Source organism: Schistocerca cancellata, chromosome 7, assembly GCF_023864275.1.
Source record: "Schistocerca cancellata isolate TAMUIC-IGC-003103 chromosome 7, iqSchCanc2.1, whole genome shotgun sequence".
Lineage (NCBI taxonomy): Eukaryota > Metazoa > Arthropoda > Insecta > Orthoptera > Acrididae > Schistocerca > Schistocerca cancellata.
Window position 1 is genome coordinate 180,784,322 of NC_064632.1, and position 15,183 is coordinate 180,799,504.

Below are 15,183 nucleotides of genomic sequence, written 5' to 3' on the forward strand. Positions count from 1 at the left end.
GTGGAGATACACAGATCAGTGCGTGGAGGTGGAGTCCTGAAAATATGGTCCTCAACAAACCACATACTCTCGATTGCTGAGAGATTGGGTGATATGACTGGCTATGGCAGAGCATTCTCAACTACAAGGCATGCTTTGGAAGTGGCAGTGGTGTGAGAACGAGAGTTACCATGTTGAAATATGGCACGGGCATTCGATATTCATGAACAGCAGACCTACCACTTGCAGGACATCCATGTACCATGTGGCTATCATAGAGTCCATTAGGAACACTGTCAGTGATAGATAATACTGTGCATACAAAAGAACTGCATTTTGAACTTCAAAGGACTACAACATATATTGCGCCACACGGCCTAGAAATGTACATATTAACATGATGTAACCTCACCCCCCCCCCCTCCTTATTGTGTGTGATGGACTTCCAGATCCTGCATGTCATTCATGCATGCATGCCTTTCTGCATCTTCTGATGCCAACATGATCAATGGTGGTGTCCATACAACTGATTTGGTGCCCAGTATGACACTAGGACCACCCAACCCCCTGCAGCCCCATGATGTGGCCTCTCTTGAACTCAACCACTTGGATAACCTAGTGTCAAAGATGTTGCCAAGGCATAGCACATGTTCAGGTGATGCTCCTGTGATGTTAATCACTGTTGTACTGTATGACATGGCCATTTTGGCCCCTCTAATGTCAACCAATACACACATCATCAAGGCCCCACCTTTGCTCCCTGAGTGTGTTGCTGACCGTGAGAAAGTAATCATTTCTATAGCTGATGGTGCATAACATCCTCACCCAGAAAGCAGTGGAGTGGTAGGGTCCTTCTGGGTGCAGCTATTTTTATGCCAATCAGTGCAGATAGTGCAGCTCTGCACTTCTTTTTGATTATGGTGTAGCTATTTCTTTCAACCATTACATCAAGAAGTTCTATCATGCAAAATGAACAAGCTCTTCAATTAGCAATGTTGTAAAAAGCCATTTTTATGAGACAGTCAGTTAGTTACACACTTCCTGACTGTTTACAACTTTTTAAGTAAAAGTGACTAATTATTTCCTGTTCAAGGATTCCTCTGTAGAATAAGTTGTTAAGGAGACACATCTTTAACCTACATTTGACAAAACATCTCCTCTCTGCCATACATTTTATTCACATTGGTAGATGTAATCATACATTGCAATGTAGCAATTTTTGACCTTTCAATAACTGTTTCATTTTGTTTCAGCTCCAGGTGTTTGATGCTAATAAAGATGGACGGCTACAGTTGTCAGAGATGGCAAAGTAAGAATTGGAAATTAGTGCTATAAGCAAATTAAATAGAAATTCTTCCAGTCCAATTGTGGCTTAACAGCAAACCAGTGCTTAACAGTATTGGTTAACCAAGACTGTTTTTAACCAATAAATTAAATAGTTTAGTTTAGTTATTTTCATGTTTTGTTGATCATATTATTTTTGTGACGACTGTCCTTATTGTGGACAATGTAATAGCTTTACAAGTAGGGTACATTTTATTGCTCCAGATATGGCTACATGCTGATAAATTATGTAACTGGATTTTGACTTTCCCTCTTAATCTAGTAGAAGGAGTTGTCATGCAAAAATGATCTCAGTTTATTTTTATTGCCGACCAGCACCTTTAATTTGCAACTTTCTTCTCTCTGTGGAAGAGTAAGATTTAGGACAGTGGAAGCAATTTTTGTTCCTACTGGTACTCTTGTGCTACTATTTTTTCCATACTTTTACTGGTCCTTTACATCAAACTTCATAAGAACTAATTGTTGTAAAGCTGCTATTAGTAAACCTATTGTTTAAAAAACTTGTTGCATAGAAGTGCTTTAAGAATACTTATAGACACCAAATAATATCCTTGCAGCATACTTTGGTCCAATGTATGATTTGTGTCTGAGAGTGGAACTGCCTCAGGAAGTTATTATATGATAACTTTTTACAGTGTATCAAAGTGGTGTAGAAGAAGCCAAGATGAGCTGTTTGATATAAGACACTTGTGATCTATCGAGCAAGAAAACAATCTGAAATTGGCCAACAAAAGGCAGTTGACCTACAGTGCATGTGCAGTATATGAGATTTTAATATCTGCTCACCCTTTTATACCACTTGTTTTTGTTAAAATCCAAGTTAACATTCTCTGTGAGCACAATGAAGAGAAGAGTCAATGGAACTAGTTATGTAAAAACTAATTGTATTTCCATTGTGATCTAGACTTAAACTTTACAATAGCAGTTGCCTCATAGTAAGAAGGCCAGAGAAACAAAGTGATTTAATTGTTATTTTCATGCAGAGGCTTTTTCCCACCTTGGTAAATCACAACTGTCTTATATCAATCTGTGTGTCTCAATTTATCCCACATCACAAGTACACTGTAAACATTTACCATTTACATCATGCACATCACATGAATGAATGAAAATGTGTGGAGCAACCAATTTTTAGTCCTTTCATCATGAAAATCAGTGGCCAAGCTGATAAAAAATATTTCAGAAATTTACGCAATTTATTGCCTTTTAGTTTTACAATAAAACAGAATGCTTCTTTTGTCAATTCTTGAAATACTATCATACAATTACTACCTTTCATGAGATTTAAAATAGTACTGCAGAAGAACATTTGCTACGCACAAAAATAGTTGATAACAGTGTTAACTATTATGTAAGAGATTAGGAGGACAAACTGACCACCACTCTAATCTTTTGTTAGTACTCAACTAGAAAAAAACTTGTACTTGCATGAGAAAGTGATGAGTCCCTTACATTGAACTGTCCAACACCACAAGGTCTCAAATTTACAAATTCACCTCTCTCAAATGTTAGGCATGGAAATTTTACAATGTTCAGGACAGGCAAATAAATAAAGTAAATACATCAACCAATTTCTGAAAGTATAAGTAATTGGACACAGAAAAAATACACTCCCAAACAGTGGTAGGACAAAACACATGTAAACGGTATTATAGTTTACAAGCTTCCAGTTCCAGTTGCTCCTTCTCCTGGCAGAAGGCTTGAAGGGGAAGGAGGAAGGGTGAGGGAAAATGACTGGCAAGGTTTAGGAAATGGATTGAGTTCAGTAAATCTCCTCTTACCTGGGATTCTCGGTGACTTTACTGAAAACTGCCCCCTTTTCCTAAAACTCACCAGTCCTTTCCCTTCACTCCCTTCCTTCCCTTTCAACCCTTCTGTTAAAACCAACTACATTTTTCAAACAACTGCAGTATGAATTTAATTGTATCAAATGAAAGATCTCCATCACCTTTATCTATCTCCAATCTCACTACAGGTGGTTCCCTTCTCTCCTTGGATCTGAGTGATCTGCTTTCCTTTTCTAACATTCCCCAACCTATTACTTAAAAAATCTAGGTACTGTGTCGCTTTTGCTTTTATATACATATCAGCAAAAATACACAATTCACCTCATGGAGGAAAGTACTGACCAATAATTCTGTCTTAAATTCATTATCAATATGAAGGTTCACAGATATTAATTTCATGGCATACACATTTTCTGATCTAGTCATCAAAAGACAGACATATATCTAATTATATAAAAGTTAATAAGACAATGTAAGAAAGAGTTAAATAGTCAGCTGAAATGAGTCCAATGAAAATCTCTATATGTTAATGTTTAGAACACTACTTGTTTAGTAGTTAAAGTAAAAGGAATAGCGAAAAAGTCAAAGAAACAGTAAGTGATTTTTTGGAAGTCAGGTAATTCATATTAGGAAGAAGAAATGGAGGCACAATTTTCACCCTGAGAAAACTCATGCTTACTACCAAATTGCTACTCCATGTGAAATGCAAGAGTTCGTTTTTGATTTCATGATCTACACTTTATTGTATTCCCAGATAATACTCAACATATGGTGGTAAATGTTCACATAAATCTGAAATGTAAAATTATTACTGACAGTGATGACTGATAATACTATTAGCCAATGCAGGAACTCAATGAGTTCCTCATAAGAGTGGAATATTTTGTAAAATTCACATATAGATTTCATTGTGCGTAAGATTGAAATAATCACAAAGTAGAATAAAAAATGTGATACTCTCATATTTGTACTAATTTCATGTACTTCTTCATTCAAGCAGAAAATTGAGGTCTAGGAAATGTTTTAAAGAGAAGTAAAAATATTTCTACACTTTAAAAATATTGTGAAAGTATGTTTATTTTACAGCCTTTTTTGTGAGGATCAAATTTAAATCTGTGTGTCACACTAGTAAAAAATTAATTATGTTGCAGATTACTGCCTGTCAAGGAGAACTTTTTGTGTCGGCAGATATTCAAGGTATGACATACAAATATTTGCACATGTACAAATTTAAGTATTTAAATGTTGTGAATTAATGTGACGCAAAAGACAACTCTGAATTGTTTAACAATAAACTTAAACAAGGAGGGAAAGAAGATATACAAATTTATACTAGAAAGTCATTTACTTCTAGAATCCAATTATTTTCAAGAGCCAGTTAGGATGTATGTGTGATACACATTTGTAGTTTATATTATTCTAGCTGAATGAGATACTTTGTGCCATTCATAAATTGTGTAATTTGAATTAAAAGTACTGGTAAGTGGTAGTGAAGTTCTAGTACTATACATAGGAATGCCTTTCAGTCATTTGTGTGTGAAAAAAAAGCAAAAAAAATAAAAAAATGAATTTTGTCACATTTATTTTTCTATACAGAATAGATAGTGCAAAATCTTTACTTAAAAGCCATTGCTCAACATGATAATTAACAAATATGTAATATTATCTCACATCATCTAATATGAGACAAAGACTATAAATAAAATTTATCATAGAAGTAAGAGTTGCAAAATACTTTAGTAACTTTTACATTCTCTATTAGTTTTAAACAGATTGATTATTTTGGTTCAGTGTTGTTCACTGTCATGCACTACTGAAAACAATGTCCTATGCTTGTGTTACCCTCCTCTGCTAGCAGTTTGACTGTGTATTATCACTAAAGCTTCTCTGTTTTCTCACTGTGCTAACTCTGTCTAAAGTACTGCTTCAAATCTTTCCAGTTTGCTGAAGTACATGATTATTGATTGATTGCTTGAGTCCCCTTAGAAACCCCCATTTGTTATTAAGCATTTACTTTATGCATGTAAGCTCTCTGGTTCACAAACTTGGTGAAAATATTCTCAGTGTCACCTCTCTAATCTTCAACATTAAGTGAAAATATGAAACAAACCTTTTAAACATAAATTTTTAAGACTTGCTTGTACTTAGAAAAAAGTTATTCCATACAATCACATAGTTATGGGGAAAAACCATAATATTTGGTCAAAGTTGACTGTAAATCCATAAGAATTTAAGGACATAATATAACTGAGAATTCTTTAGGACAACATGATTAAAAAGGTGGTCTTAACTGCCTTTGTCACAGACAGTTTCTAATCTATTGTGTCAAATCAGACTGACAAGAAAAACAGTACAGCAACATAAATCAAATATTTTGTATGTTGAACAAATTAGGGACACAATAGTTGAGAAAGAGATATGTGTGCATTAAAAGTGAAGACCCGTGACAACACATCATTTTATGATATTTTCACTTGATCATTTCTTGAAGTTTCTCATAACTGTCCATACCTAAACATTAAAGGACCAAACCCATACACAATTCAATATTGTACCAATGATGTCTTCAGGGCCTTGGTACAATCTTATTGAGCTTCTTCCAGCATGCTACAAGTACTTTCATTTGTTGCAGTACACCATTTATCTCTGATGATAATGAATTGGTCTATAGTATCTCCATAGTTCATTTTGAATTCGTTGTTAAGGAATTTCATATTTAACTCTTTCACAAATGTGCTAGGCACTCTAACTTTCCAATGTTGATCTTTATCACTGTTCTCTATTCATTGTTACATATTTCATATTATTTCAATATCTCAAATAATGATTCCATGGCACTATTATGATGTTAGCTGTCTCCAATGTGTGAGGTTTGTCATTTACTTTCCATTAGATCTGTTAAAATCGCTGTTTGACTTCACCATCTGTCACTCTTTTCCTACAATTGCACACAGAGCTTTTGTGTCAGTAACACCATTCAAGCATTAGTGATTGGTGCAAAAATTCAACAATTTTGGATTTGCTGTCAATACCTGTACTAGGTAAAACATGAATATTGTGTTGCATATGTTTAAATTAAAGTTTTTAGTTGCAAGAAAATATCTCCAGTCACAGGTGCCCCATTCTGTGGCATTATTAGAGACATTGATCTTGTGGTAATACTTTCAAGTGCTACGTGCTGATTTTAAGCTAAATCTGCCTCAATAGTAGCTATACAAATAAACAGCAACTGGAAACAGTTTTTATTGTGAACGTCTTCACTTTTAAACTGTGTTTCTTTCTCTCCTATTGTTGAGAAATCTTGAGAGAGATTTCAGTAACAGTGCACGTTTGCAAGCAGGAAATACATAAGGACAGGAAACTTACTTCTAATGAATTTGTTTACATTTGAAAACTATAGTTTGATAAATTAGCATAAAACACCAGAGACATACAAAAAATCAAGATGGTCTATAAAATTCAAGCAACTTATTATACCTCTGTAAACATTTTTCTGTTACTGTTATATGCATAATTTAAGTAACACATACACCCTTTAATGACAAATGTCACTCTAGATTTCTTTTACATTATGAGATCAGGATACAAATAGCAGTATACAGAATAAACTGTCCCCACTAATATCTGCACATTCATATACTGAGAAAGTTATCATACAGGTGCACACAGTACAAGGTATAAGAACAGACTGAATTAACATGGCAGCTCAGGTAAGTAATCTGAGTCCCAAAGATTAATGTTGTCTAAGGTCGATATAACCTATCGACGCCACACAGTTACCCCCTCCCCCCTCCAACCCCCCTGCAGTATGGAGTACCGCATATGAGTCTTGAGGGAAGACTATATAGGCATTGATGTTGTCGGTGGTTGTACAGGCTGGTAGACATACGACCAGGACCTCCACCCCAACCGGGGCGGGGTGGGGAGGTGGAGTGACAGGAGGCAGGTCTGCCTCAAAGTCGTTGAGCCAGTGAGGAAGGACAATACAGCAGCCAGCCCGAGAGCAGGCGGGTTGAATGGTGGATGGTGGGTTGTAGGTGTGGCAAGCCCGGATGCTAATCGAGCTGTCTGGTGAAATGAAAGTGTGAATTGTCATCAGATCGCACTCATGAGGGAGGGTGAGGCTATGCACAGCAATGACGTTTAACTGGTCTTGGGTGGCGGGGCCGCGGTGTCTGTGAGTAGAATGAGAACTTGGTCATCGAGAGTGACGATTGAAATTTTATCCACATGGTGTGGGGGTACGTTGCAGAGCAGGGTGACTAAGGGAGAGGGTGTCTCTGTAGTCGATGAGGTAGCAGCAAAACTCACACATGGGGTGGAGGGTGACGTGTCTGAGAAACCCGCAAAAGGTGATGGGGAGGTGTCGGGTGAAAAAAAAGTCACGGTAGCAAGAGGAGAAACATTGTCAGGCCCCACAGCGGGAGGGAGACTGGCGGGAGAGTCGTTAGGACAATCAGACTGAGCCAGCAGAGGGACATCGAGGTCCACTAATGCTGGTTTGAATCGGTGTAACGAAACAGTTTGCGGACTGTCTTTGACAATGATGTCGAAAGTTGTATTGCCCCACCAGAGGACTTTAAAGGGGCCAAAATAAGGTGGTTGAAGAGGTTGTCAAACTGAATCGTCTCTCAGCATTACATGGGAGCAAGTGTTGAGAGTCTTTGGCATGTAAGTGTTTGGCAGGGAGTGGCTGATAGGTGGGTGCAGGCGTGCATGTTTGAAGTGGGTGTGCATACGACTTATGAAATCCAGGGAGGGGGGAAAGTGTCCTGGTACTTGAGGCTGAATAAGTTCCCCTGTAAGTCGGGCTTAAAAGTTTAACGGAGGCTGAGCAGTACCCATGGAAATGCTTTGACCAGCGGCAGTCGTGGCACCTGAGCGCCGTTTTTAGAGAGTGGTGCCACTGTTCCACTAACCTGTTGCTTTGTGGGTGGTAGGCTGTGGTGTGAATTTTCTTTATGCCAAAGACGTTACATAAAATGGTGAACAGGGAAGACTCTAACTGCCGACCCTGGTTGATGGTGATGGTGGTTGGACAACCGAACCTAGCAGTCCATGAGGCCACGGTCTCAGCAGTGATGTTAGGTAAGGGGACTGCCTCTATCCATCAGGACGTGCAGTCAGTTGTGGATAGAATGTATCTGTGGCCTTCCGACAATAGAAGAGGACTGATAAGATCGACATGTACATGATGAAATCATCCCGGGTGGATGTCGAACTTGCCCAGTAATGGGGTGGTGTGGCAGCTGATTTTGTTGCATTGACAGAGGATGCAGCTGCATGCCCAGGTCTGACAGTCCCGTTTTATATTTTTCCAAATGAAATGCTTGGAGAGAAGCTGTGTAGTGGCACGGATGCCAGGGTGAGTGGGGTTATGCAGAGAGTAGAAGGCTGGCTGGCGCAGAAGGTACCAGTAGAAGAGTCGCACCACACCTCATCCACAATGCCAAGGAAATTATCTTTACTAAACACAAGGGATGTTTGAGGGTCCGTGAGGAGAGCTTGAGATTCCTCGTCAGAGTCTTGTAGGGCAGCCAGGTTGGATAAGTCAATGATGCATGAAATAGTATTGATCCACAAAAAAGAAATCTGCAGCGATGTTATATGTGCCTTTGGTGTAGCGAAAGTCAGTTGTGAATTGGGAGACTAGATGAAAGTGACGGAAATGCCTAGGGGATGGGTACTAGGGAGGCTTGCAGAAAGCGTCTCTGAGTGGTTTGTGATCTGTGAGGATGAAGAACGAGCGACCCTCCACGTCGGGGTAGAAGTGTTTTACAGCCTCGTAGACCACAAGGATTTCTCTACCGAAAGTGGAGTATTTCTTTTGAGCTGTTGGTAGTTTTTTAGAGAAAAAATGAAGAGGGGAAACCATTAATGCTTTGCATTGCTGTAGTACTGTTCCCACTGCAATGCCACTGGCATCCGTAGTGATGAACAACTCGGCCAAGGGGTCTGGGTGGGCGAATGTCATGGCATGAGCTAAAGAAGTCTTTAATGCATTGAAAGCCTCCAGCATAGGTGAAGTACAATGAATGGGTTTGAGTCCTGAAGTCTGTTTACCTGACAGTGAGTCTGTCAGCGGGGCCTGCACGGCGGCGGCAGAAGGTAGGTGATGACGGTAGTAATTTATTGTGCCCAGGAAACGTCGGAGTTCTTTCTAAGTAGCCAGGGGCGGCAGTGAAGCAACGGCATGCATGCAAGATTTGGAAGGCTGTATTCCTTTGGTGGAGATGGTGTAACCCAAAATAGTGACGGAAGGCTAATGCAACTGGAATTTTTCTTTGTTGACCTCGATGCCGTTGGAGTTCAAGGTCTGGAGGAACATGGATAAATGATTTTCCCATTCCTCAGCTGACTTGCTGAAAATGAGTATGTCATCCAGATATGCGAAGCAAAACTCTAACTGTCATAAGGCGGAGTCAACGAAATGCTGCCACATTTGTGCTGCGTTTTTTAGGGCGAATGGCATGAAGTTGTATTGGAACAAACCAAGCGGCATGATAATAGCCGTTTTAGGGAAATCATCTGGCGCTACGGGAATCTGTTGGTAGGCATGCTTAAAGTCAATAACACTGAAGATTGTAACACTCGATAACATATGAGTGAAATCATGTATGTTAGGCACGTGGTAATTGTCCATGACAGTACGAGAGTTTAAACGTCTGTAGTCCCCGCACATTCAGAAAGAACTGTCACGTTTGAGGATGAGGTGGATCAGTGAAGACCAGTTGCTGTCTGACAGTTGCAGGATACCTGCCTCCAAATGTTCGTTAATTTACTGCTGTGCTGCGTGCAACTTAATAGGGTTGAGGCGCCTAACCTTGTGCCTAATACTAGGGCCGGCAGTGGTAACTATCTTGTGTGTTGTTCCATCAGTGACAGAAGAAACTGAGAACTGCACATGAGACTGATCAATGACCTGACGCGAAGTGTTTGGATGGGTAGGGGATGATGAGGCATAGCCATTATTGCGAGTGGGAAAAGGCAGCACAAAAGTCACATGTCTAGTACATGACTGTGGCATGCACTTGTTTGGAGAGGGCGGCTGCGCACGCAGCATAGAGTGGGTCGGAATGTGCGGTGACCATTGCTGTCAACCTTGCACTTGGTACCCAGCATGGGCGAGAGCAGTGCTGGCGTCAAATGTGTAACAGCGATGGCCACCGAGTCACGTGTCTGGTGTGCGAGAGAGGGTGAATATTTATCAAAACGCGGGGTGGCTGCCTGCACAGTGGGCACGGTCTTACGGCATGCGCAACTGTTGTTAGAAGCACTGTGTGACACACAGGGCAATGAATGTCGAGAGCGCATCGGGGATTGGAGTCTACCGGACATGAATCATCACATGCAATTAATGTTTTTGGACTAACCTGATGAGTGTCCGAGCTGGTGTCTGCTGCAGAAACACGATTAGGTGGTGGGACTACGGGCTGCAGTTTCAGCAGTGAGGTACGAACCGCGATGTGCTCATTGTAAGTGTGTGCTATTCGTTGTTTCAGCTTGTCATTTTCCCTGCGGGGTTGTGCTGCTGAGATGTATTATGACAGTAGGTTAGTGACGCAGGTCACAATGTCGCCTGCGAGGGCGGAGCACTCTCATACCAACTCACTTGTCGCAAGAGAAACAGAACCTGGAACATAAGTGCAGGAGCACAGCATGAGTGTTAGTGGGATGATGTAGCACTGTGATCTGAACTACATTCAGAGAGAGTTTGTAATGGGACAAAAAATCCATACCGAGAATTGGTCCATCAATGTCGGCAATGTAGAAAGTCCATGGTAAACATAGAGAAGGAGATAGGTGTACCAAACTTTGACAGAGCCTGAGCTTTGTAATGTTGATGCGGTGACAGCTTGTAGAAGTGACTTCGTCAGTGAAAAGGTGGGAGGAACCACCGATGTAGGTATGATAGACATGTCAGCACCCATGTCGACTAGGAAAACGAACCGTGACAAAATGTCAGCCACGTACAAATGACCACTCGGCCAGGCAGACAAGTGGACGGAGTACTATGTATGAGGACGCCTGTGAGGTTCCCCACAGGACTTGGCGTCTTTTAAGTCCTGCGGTCAGTGTTTGGGTGCTGGCAAGGTAATCAGCACTTCTTGGCATTATTGCCAAAAATCTTGTGGTACCAGCAGTATGGACGAACCGGATGCAGTGGTGGTGGTGACTGTGGCAGTGGAGGAGACTTGTCCTCATTGATTTGTTCCAGCATGTAAACCGGCACACATGGTGTGCAGGCGATTCTGGAGTGCTCAGACGGTGGAGAGAGCGAGCAAATACTGCCAGGTGATGTAGAAAGTGCAGAGGCAGACTGAGCCCTGCGTCTGCCAGCAGACAGTCAGTAAGCAGTTGGTGTTGTCATAGCAATGAATACAGTTGGTCTGTGATGCGGAGATGCAAGCCAATTGACTCAAAGGAGTTCAGTAGCAGGTGGATCTGTAGGTCTGTAGGCAATATGGCGGACCACACCATCCACAGAGTGATGTCTGGCATGGTATGCTCACTCACAAGTAACTGAAGGTGGCACCAGAGTTGTGATGGAGTTCGGTCCCACAGGTGCTCTTCATACAAGATCTTGATGATTAATTCTCGTGGAAAGCAGGCGAGTTGTTCCATGATCATTTTCTTCATGAACTTGTGTACTTCAGTGGAGGTGGTGGCGAGAGAAGTAGATCACAAATGAAGTCTGAATGATCATGGAGGTGCGTGATGAGACACAGGAATTCAGAGTTGTCATCAGACTCATGATGCAACTTGAAAAGATGCTCGACAAGTGCAAACCACGATACATTGTTGTCTTTGTATAAAAGTGGCAGCTTCAGCAGATGACCTAGGGGAGGAGATGAAGGCGGCTTCGGTGTCCCTTGGAAAACCGTCTGGTCAGTGTCAGGAGAGGCTGTACAGCAGGCCGGCACACTACATGTGGGTGTGTTACTGGCAAGAATGTCCGTAGCAACAACGGGTTGCATTGTCCTTGATGTGTCGCGAAAACACGACAGGGCTGGCACGGTCGGTACCGAGGGGAACGAGCAGTTGTGCAATACGTGTAGGGGTCCCATAAACTGGATTGTAGGTTACAGGTACTGATTTGAATTTGCCCATCTCGGAAATAACACAGAAAGCTGGCACAGCAGACACAGGCAGAACTGTGGGAGAGGCAAGCACCTGAGCGGTCGGAACCAGGGCCCCCTGCGAGTGGTTGGGGGGGTGGGGGTGGGGGGGGCAGTAGTGGGGGTGTAGGTAACTTGTGTGACAAAAGTGAGTTCTCCACACACATTGAAAACACGCCCCATGGGGTCGGACAATAAATTACTGGTGGAACATGCGGAAGATCACTGCAGTGTGGTAAGCTGCCCCGGGAAGGCGAAACGCCGAAAGATGTACTTGAAACCCGTAAGGTCGTAAAGTTGGGCAACTGGTCTTGGAGGTGAACAACTAGAATTTTGTGCATGAATATGTCCATCGTTAGTCTGCAAATGAGGCAAAACTGGAACAGGTCACGATTGATAGTGATTGGGTGCATTTTGCACATATGGCGGCATTGCATACGGTGCGACAGTAACTGTTGCTGTGGCGTGCTGAGAGTCAGAGTACGTGTGTGAATGTAGATCCCTTTGAACATTATATGATCGATTGGTAGGTACACAGTTCTGAATATTATCCACTTCATGCTTCACATGTTGGCGAGCACAGTCCGGCGACACAAAACTCGAGTCCATTGTTTGAGTTAATGGTGTAGCACTCGACCATTGTAGAACAACAAAGTTTTAGTGTCTGTGAGTAGAATGAGAACTTGGTCGTCGAGAGTGACGATTGAAATGTTATCCACGTGGTGTGGGTGTACGTTGCAGAGCAGGGTGACTAGGGGAGAGGGTGTCTCTGTAGTCGATGAGGTAGCAGCAAAACTCACACATAGGGTGGAGGGTGACGTGTCTGAGAAACCCGCAAAAGGTGATGGGGAGACTGAGCCAGCAGAGGGACATTGAGGTCCACTAATGCTGGTATGAGTCGGTGTAACGAAACAGTTTGCGGACTGTCTTTGACAATGATGTCGAAAGTTGTATTGCCCCATCAGAGGGTTGGAGATCATGAATCACTATGGAGTAGTGGAGAGCCGGCTCTCAGCGAAGGATTGAAGGGGCCCGGTGGTCGTACTTGGGCTTCCAAATCTTCGAACAAAGCATTGGATGAGGTGGCCATGGCGATGTGCACATAACCTGTTGATTTACAACACTGGGCGTGGAAGTCATGGAAAACATAGAAACTTCAGAGTCACCGGTATGGGATCAGGATATGAATAGCAGTATATGGAATAAACTGTCCCCACTAATATCTGCACATACATATATTTTGACTATTATCATACACGTGCACATAGTACAAGGCATAAGAACAGACTGAATTAACATGGTGGCCCAGATAAGTGACCTGAGTCCCAAAGATTGATGTTGTCGAAGGTCGAAATGACCTATCAATGCCACAACATGAAGTCATCTCATATGAAACATATGTGCAATTCTTGGTGTTCCTGTGTTACAGCTATTTTACCACACACCAAAGACCATTATTCCTTACATGTTCTGCTGTTTATTACAATAACAAATTCCATTATCATTTCATTTTAGAAGTACTTGATTCCTTGTTGTAAAAAAAGCATTAGAGCCATTGCCATTCTTCCAATTATCAGGAGATACATGCTGGTATGTGACCAATATCATGAAGTTTGTTATGTTGCATAATTTTCATACATTTTCTATTGCAATCCATTCCTTTGAAAACATCTGTCATTAAATGATTATGCAATGCACAGTTACTGAAAATATTTCTTGTGATACTGGGGAAGTTATTACAATCAAATTCAGCCGCAATATTTAACACTGCTGTTCACACTGTGAAACAAACAGCCTATTTTGTATTTTCTCATCTCCATCTGAAGACCCCTAACTTACATAAAAATCTTACCAGATTACATAAGGTGAATAAAACCAGTCCACATAGTACAAAAAATATCAGACCAAATGTCTTTATCCTTATAACAGCCCACTGCCTTCACTGTCAGCCGTGTCATAACATAATGCTGCTTTCAGTACAACACAGTGGTGCAGATTACTGTGCCTTCAGTGATTTTTTTCCTTTGGTGAACATAGTTTCTTATTTGATAACTCCTCTCCCATGCTTGGGGCCTATGTCTAGGCAGACACTACATGCTGCATCATTAATGGAAGGCACTTATGGGTTTATGTAGCTTTATGCAGTTATGACGGTGCTGGTACCGAAGGCAGCAGACTGTTACAGCTAAGTAAAACAAAGATATTTAATCAGAAGTTTTGTAGAATATGTGTACTGGTTTTTACTCATTTAGTGTAATGTCAAAAATTTTGTTTTAAGGTAGGTAGATGATCAAATATAGTTTTCATTTCATAATATAAATAGCATGATTTACCAATCTGGAATGTTGACTGTAACACTTTTCAAATCTTGACAAAACCATGCACTTGTATCTGATAAAAACACTAACATTAAAGTAAATGTCTTGTAATATAACTGAAGGACATAAATTTTCTTGTACAAGTTGACAGACCACAATCCAATTGAAAATTCAGGTTCACAAATTAATTACTGTCTATGTCAAAGAACTTCTAAATAATCAATGTATCACTACTCAAGAGTTCACATTTTGTCTTGAGTCTTCATGCCATCAAGTATACACTACAGTTCTCCAGTTTTAAAGCTCTTATAAATGAGTTCACATCCAATTATAGTCAATTCAATAACTTTGCATCACATATGATAACCATTCTTAGATTTTTCCAAAGTGTCATTTCTATAAGTCTAAAAGGAGCAATAGTTCCAAGATTTAATGACACATAATGTTGTAAGAGCTATTCACTTATTTATGATCACCTTCACATGAATAAGACCCCTGTCCCCATAAATTAACCACTTATTTGTTCTGACTGCCACACAGTACGAGAGTTTAAACGTCTGTAGTCCCCGCACATTCAGAAAGAACTGTCATGTTTGAGGATGAGGTGGATCAGTGAAGACCAGTTGCTGTCTGACA

At 41.0% G+C, this 15,183-nt stretch overlaps 1 protein-coding gene across 1 annotated transcript in view; it reads left to right on the forward strand.

Moving 5' to 3' along the window:
* Nucleotides 1-15,183, forward strand: part of LOC126091882 (calbindin-32) — a 695,369-nt gene that overhangs the window by 628,094 nt on the left and 52,092 nt on the right. The window contains exons 7-8 of the mRNA XM_049907165.1: nucleotides 1,233-1,288; nucleotides 4,262-4,307. Coding sequence (XP_049763122.1) covers nucleotides 1,233-1,288; nucleotides 4,262-4,307 — 102 coding nt within the window. The remainder of the gene's footprint in view (nucleotides 1-1,232; nucleotides 1,289-4,261; nucleotides 4,308-15,183) is intronic.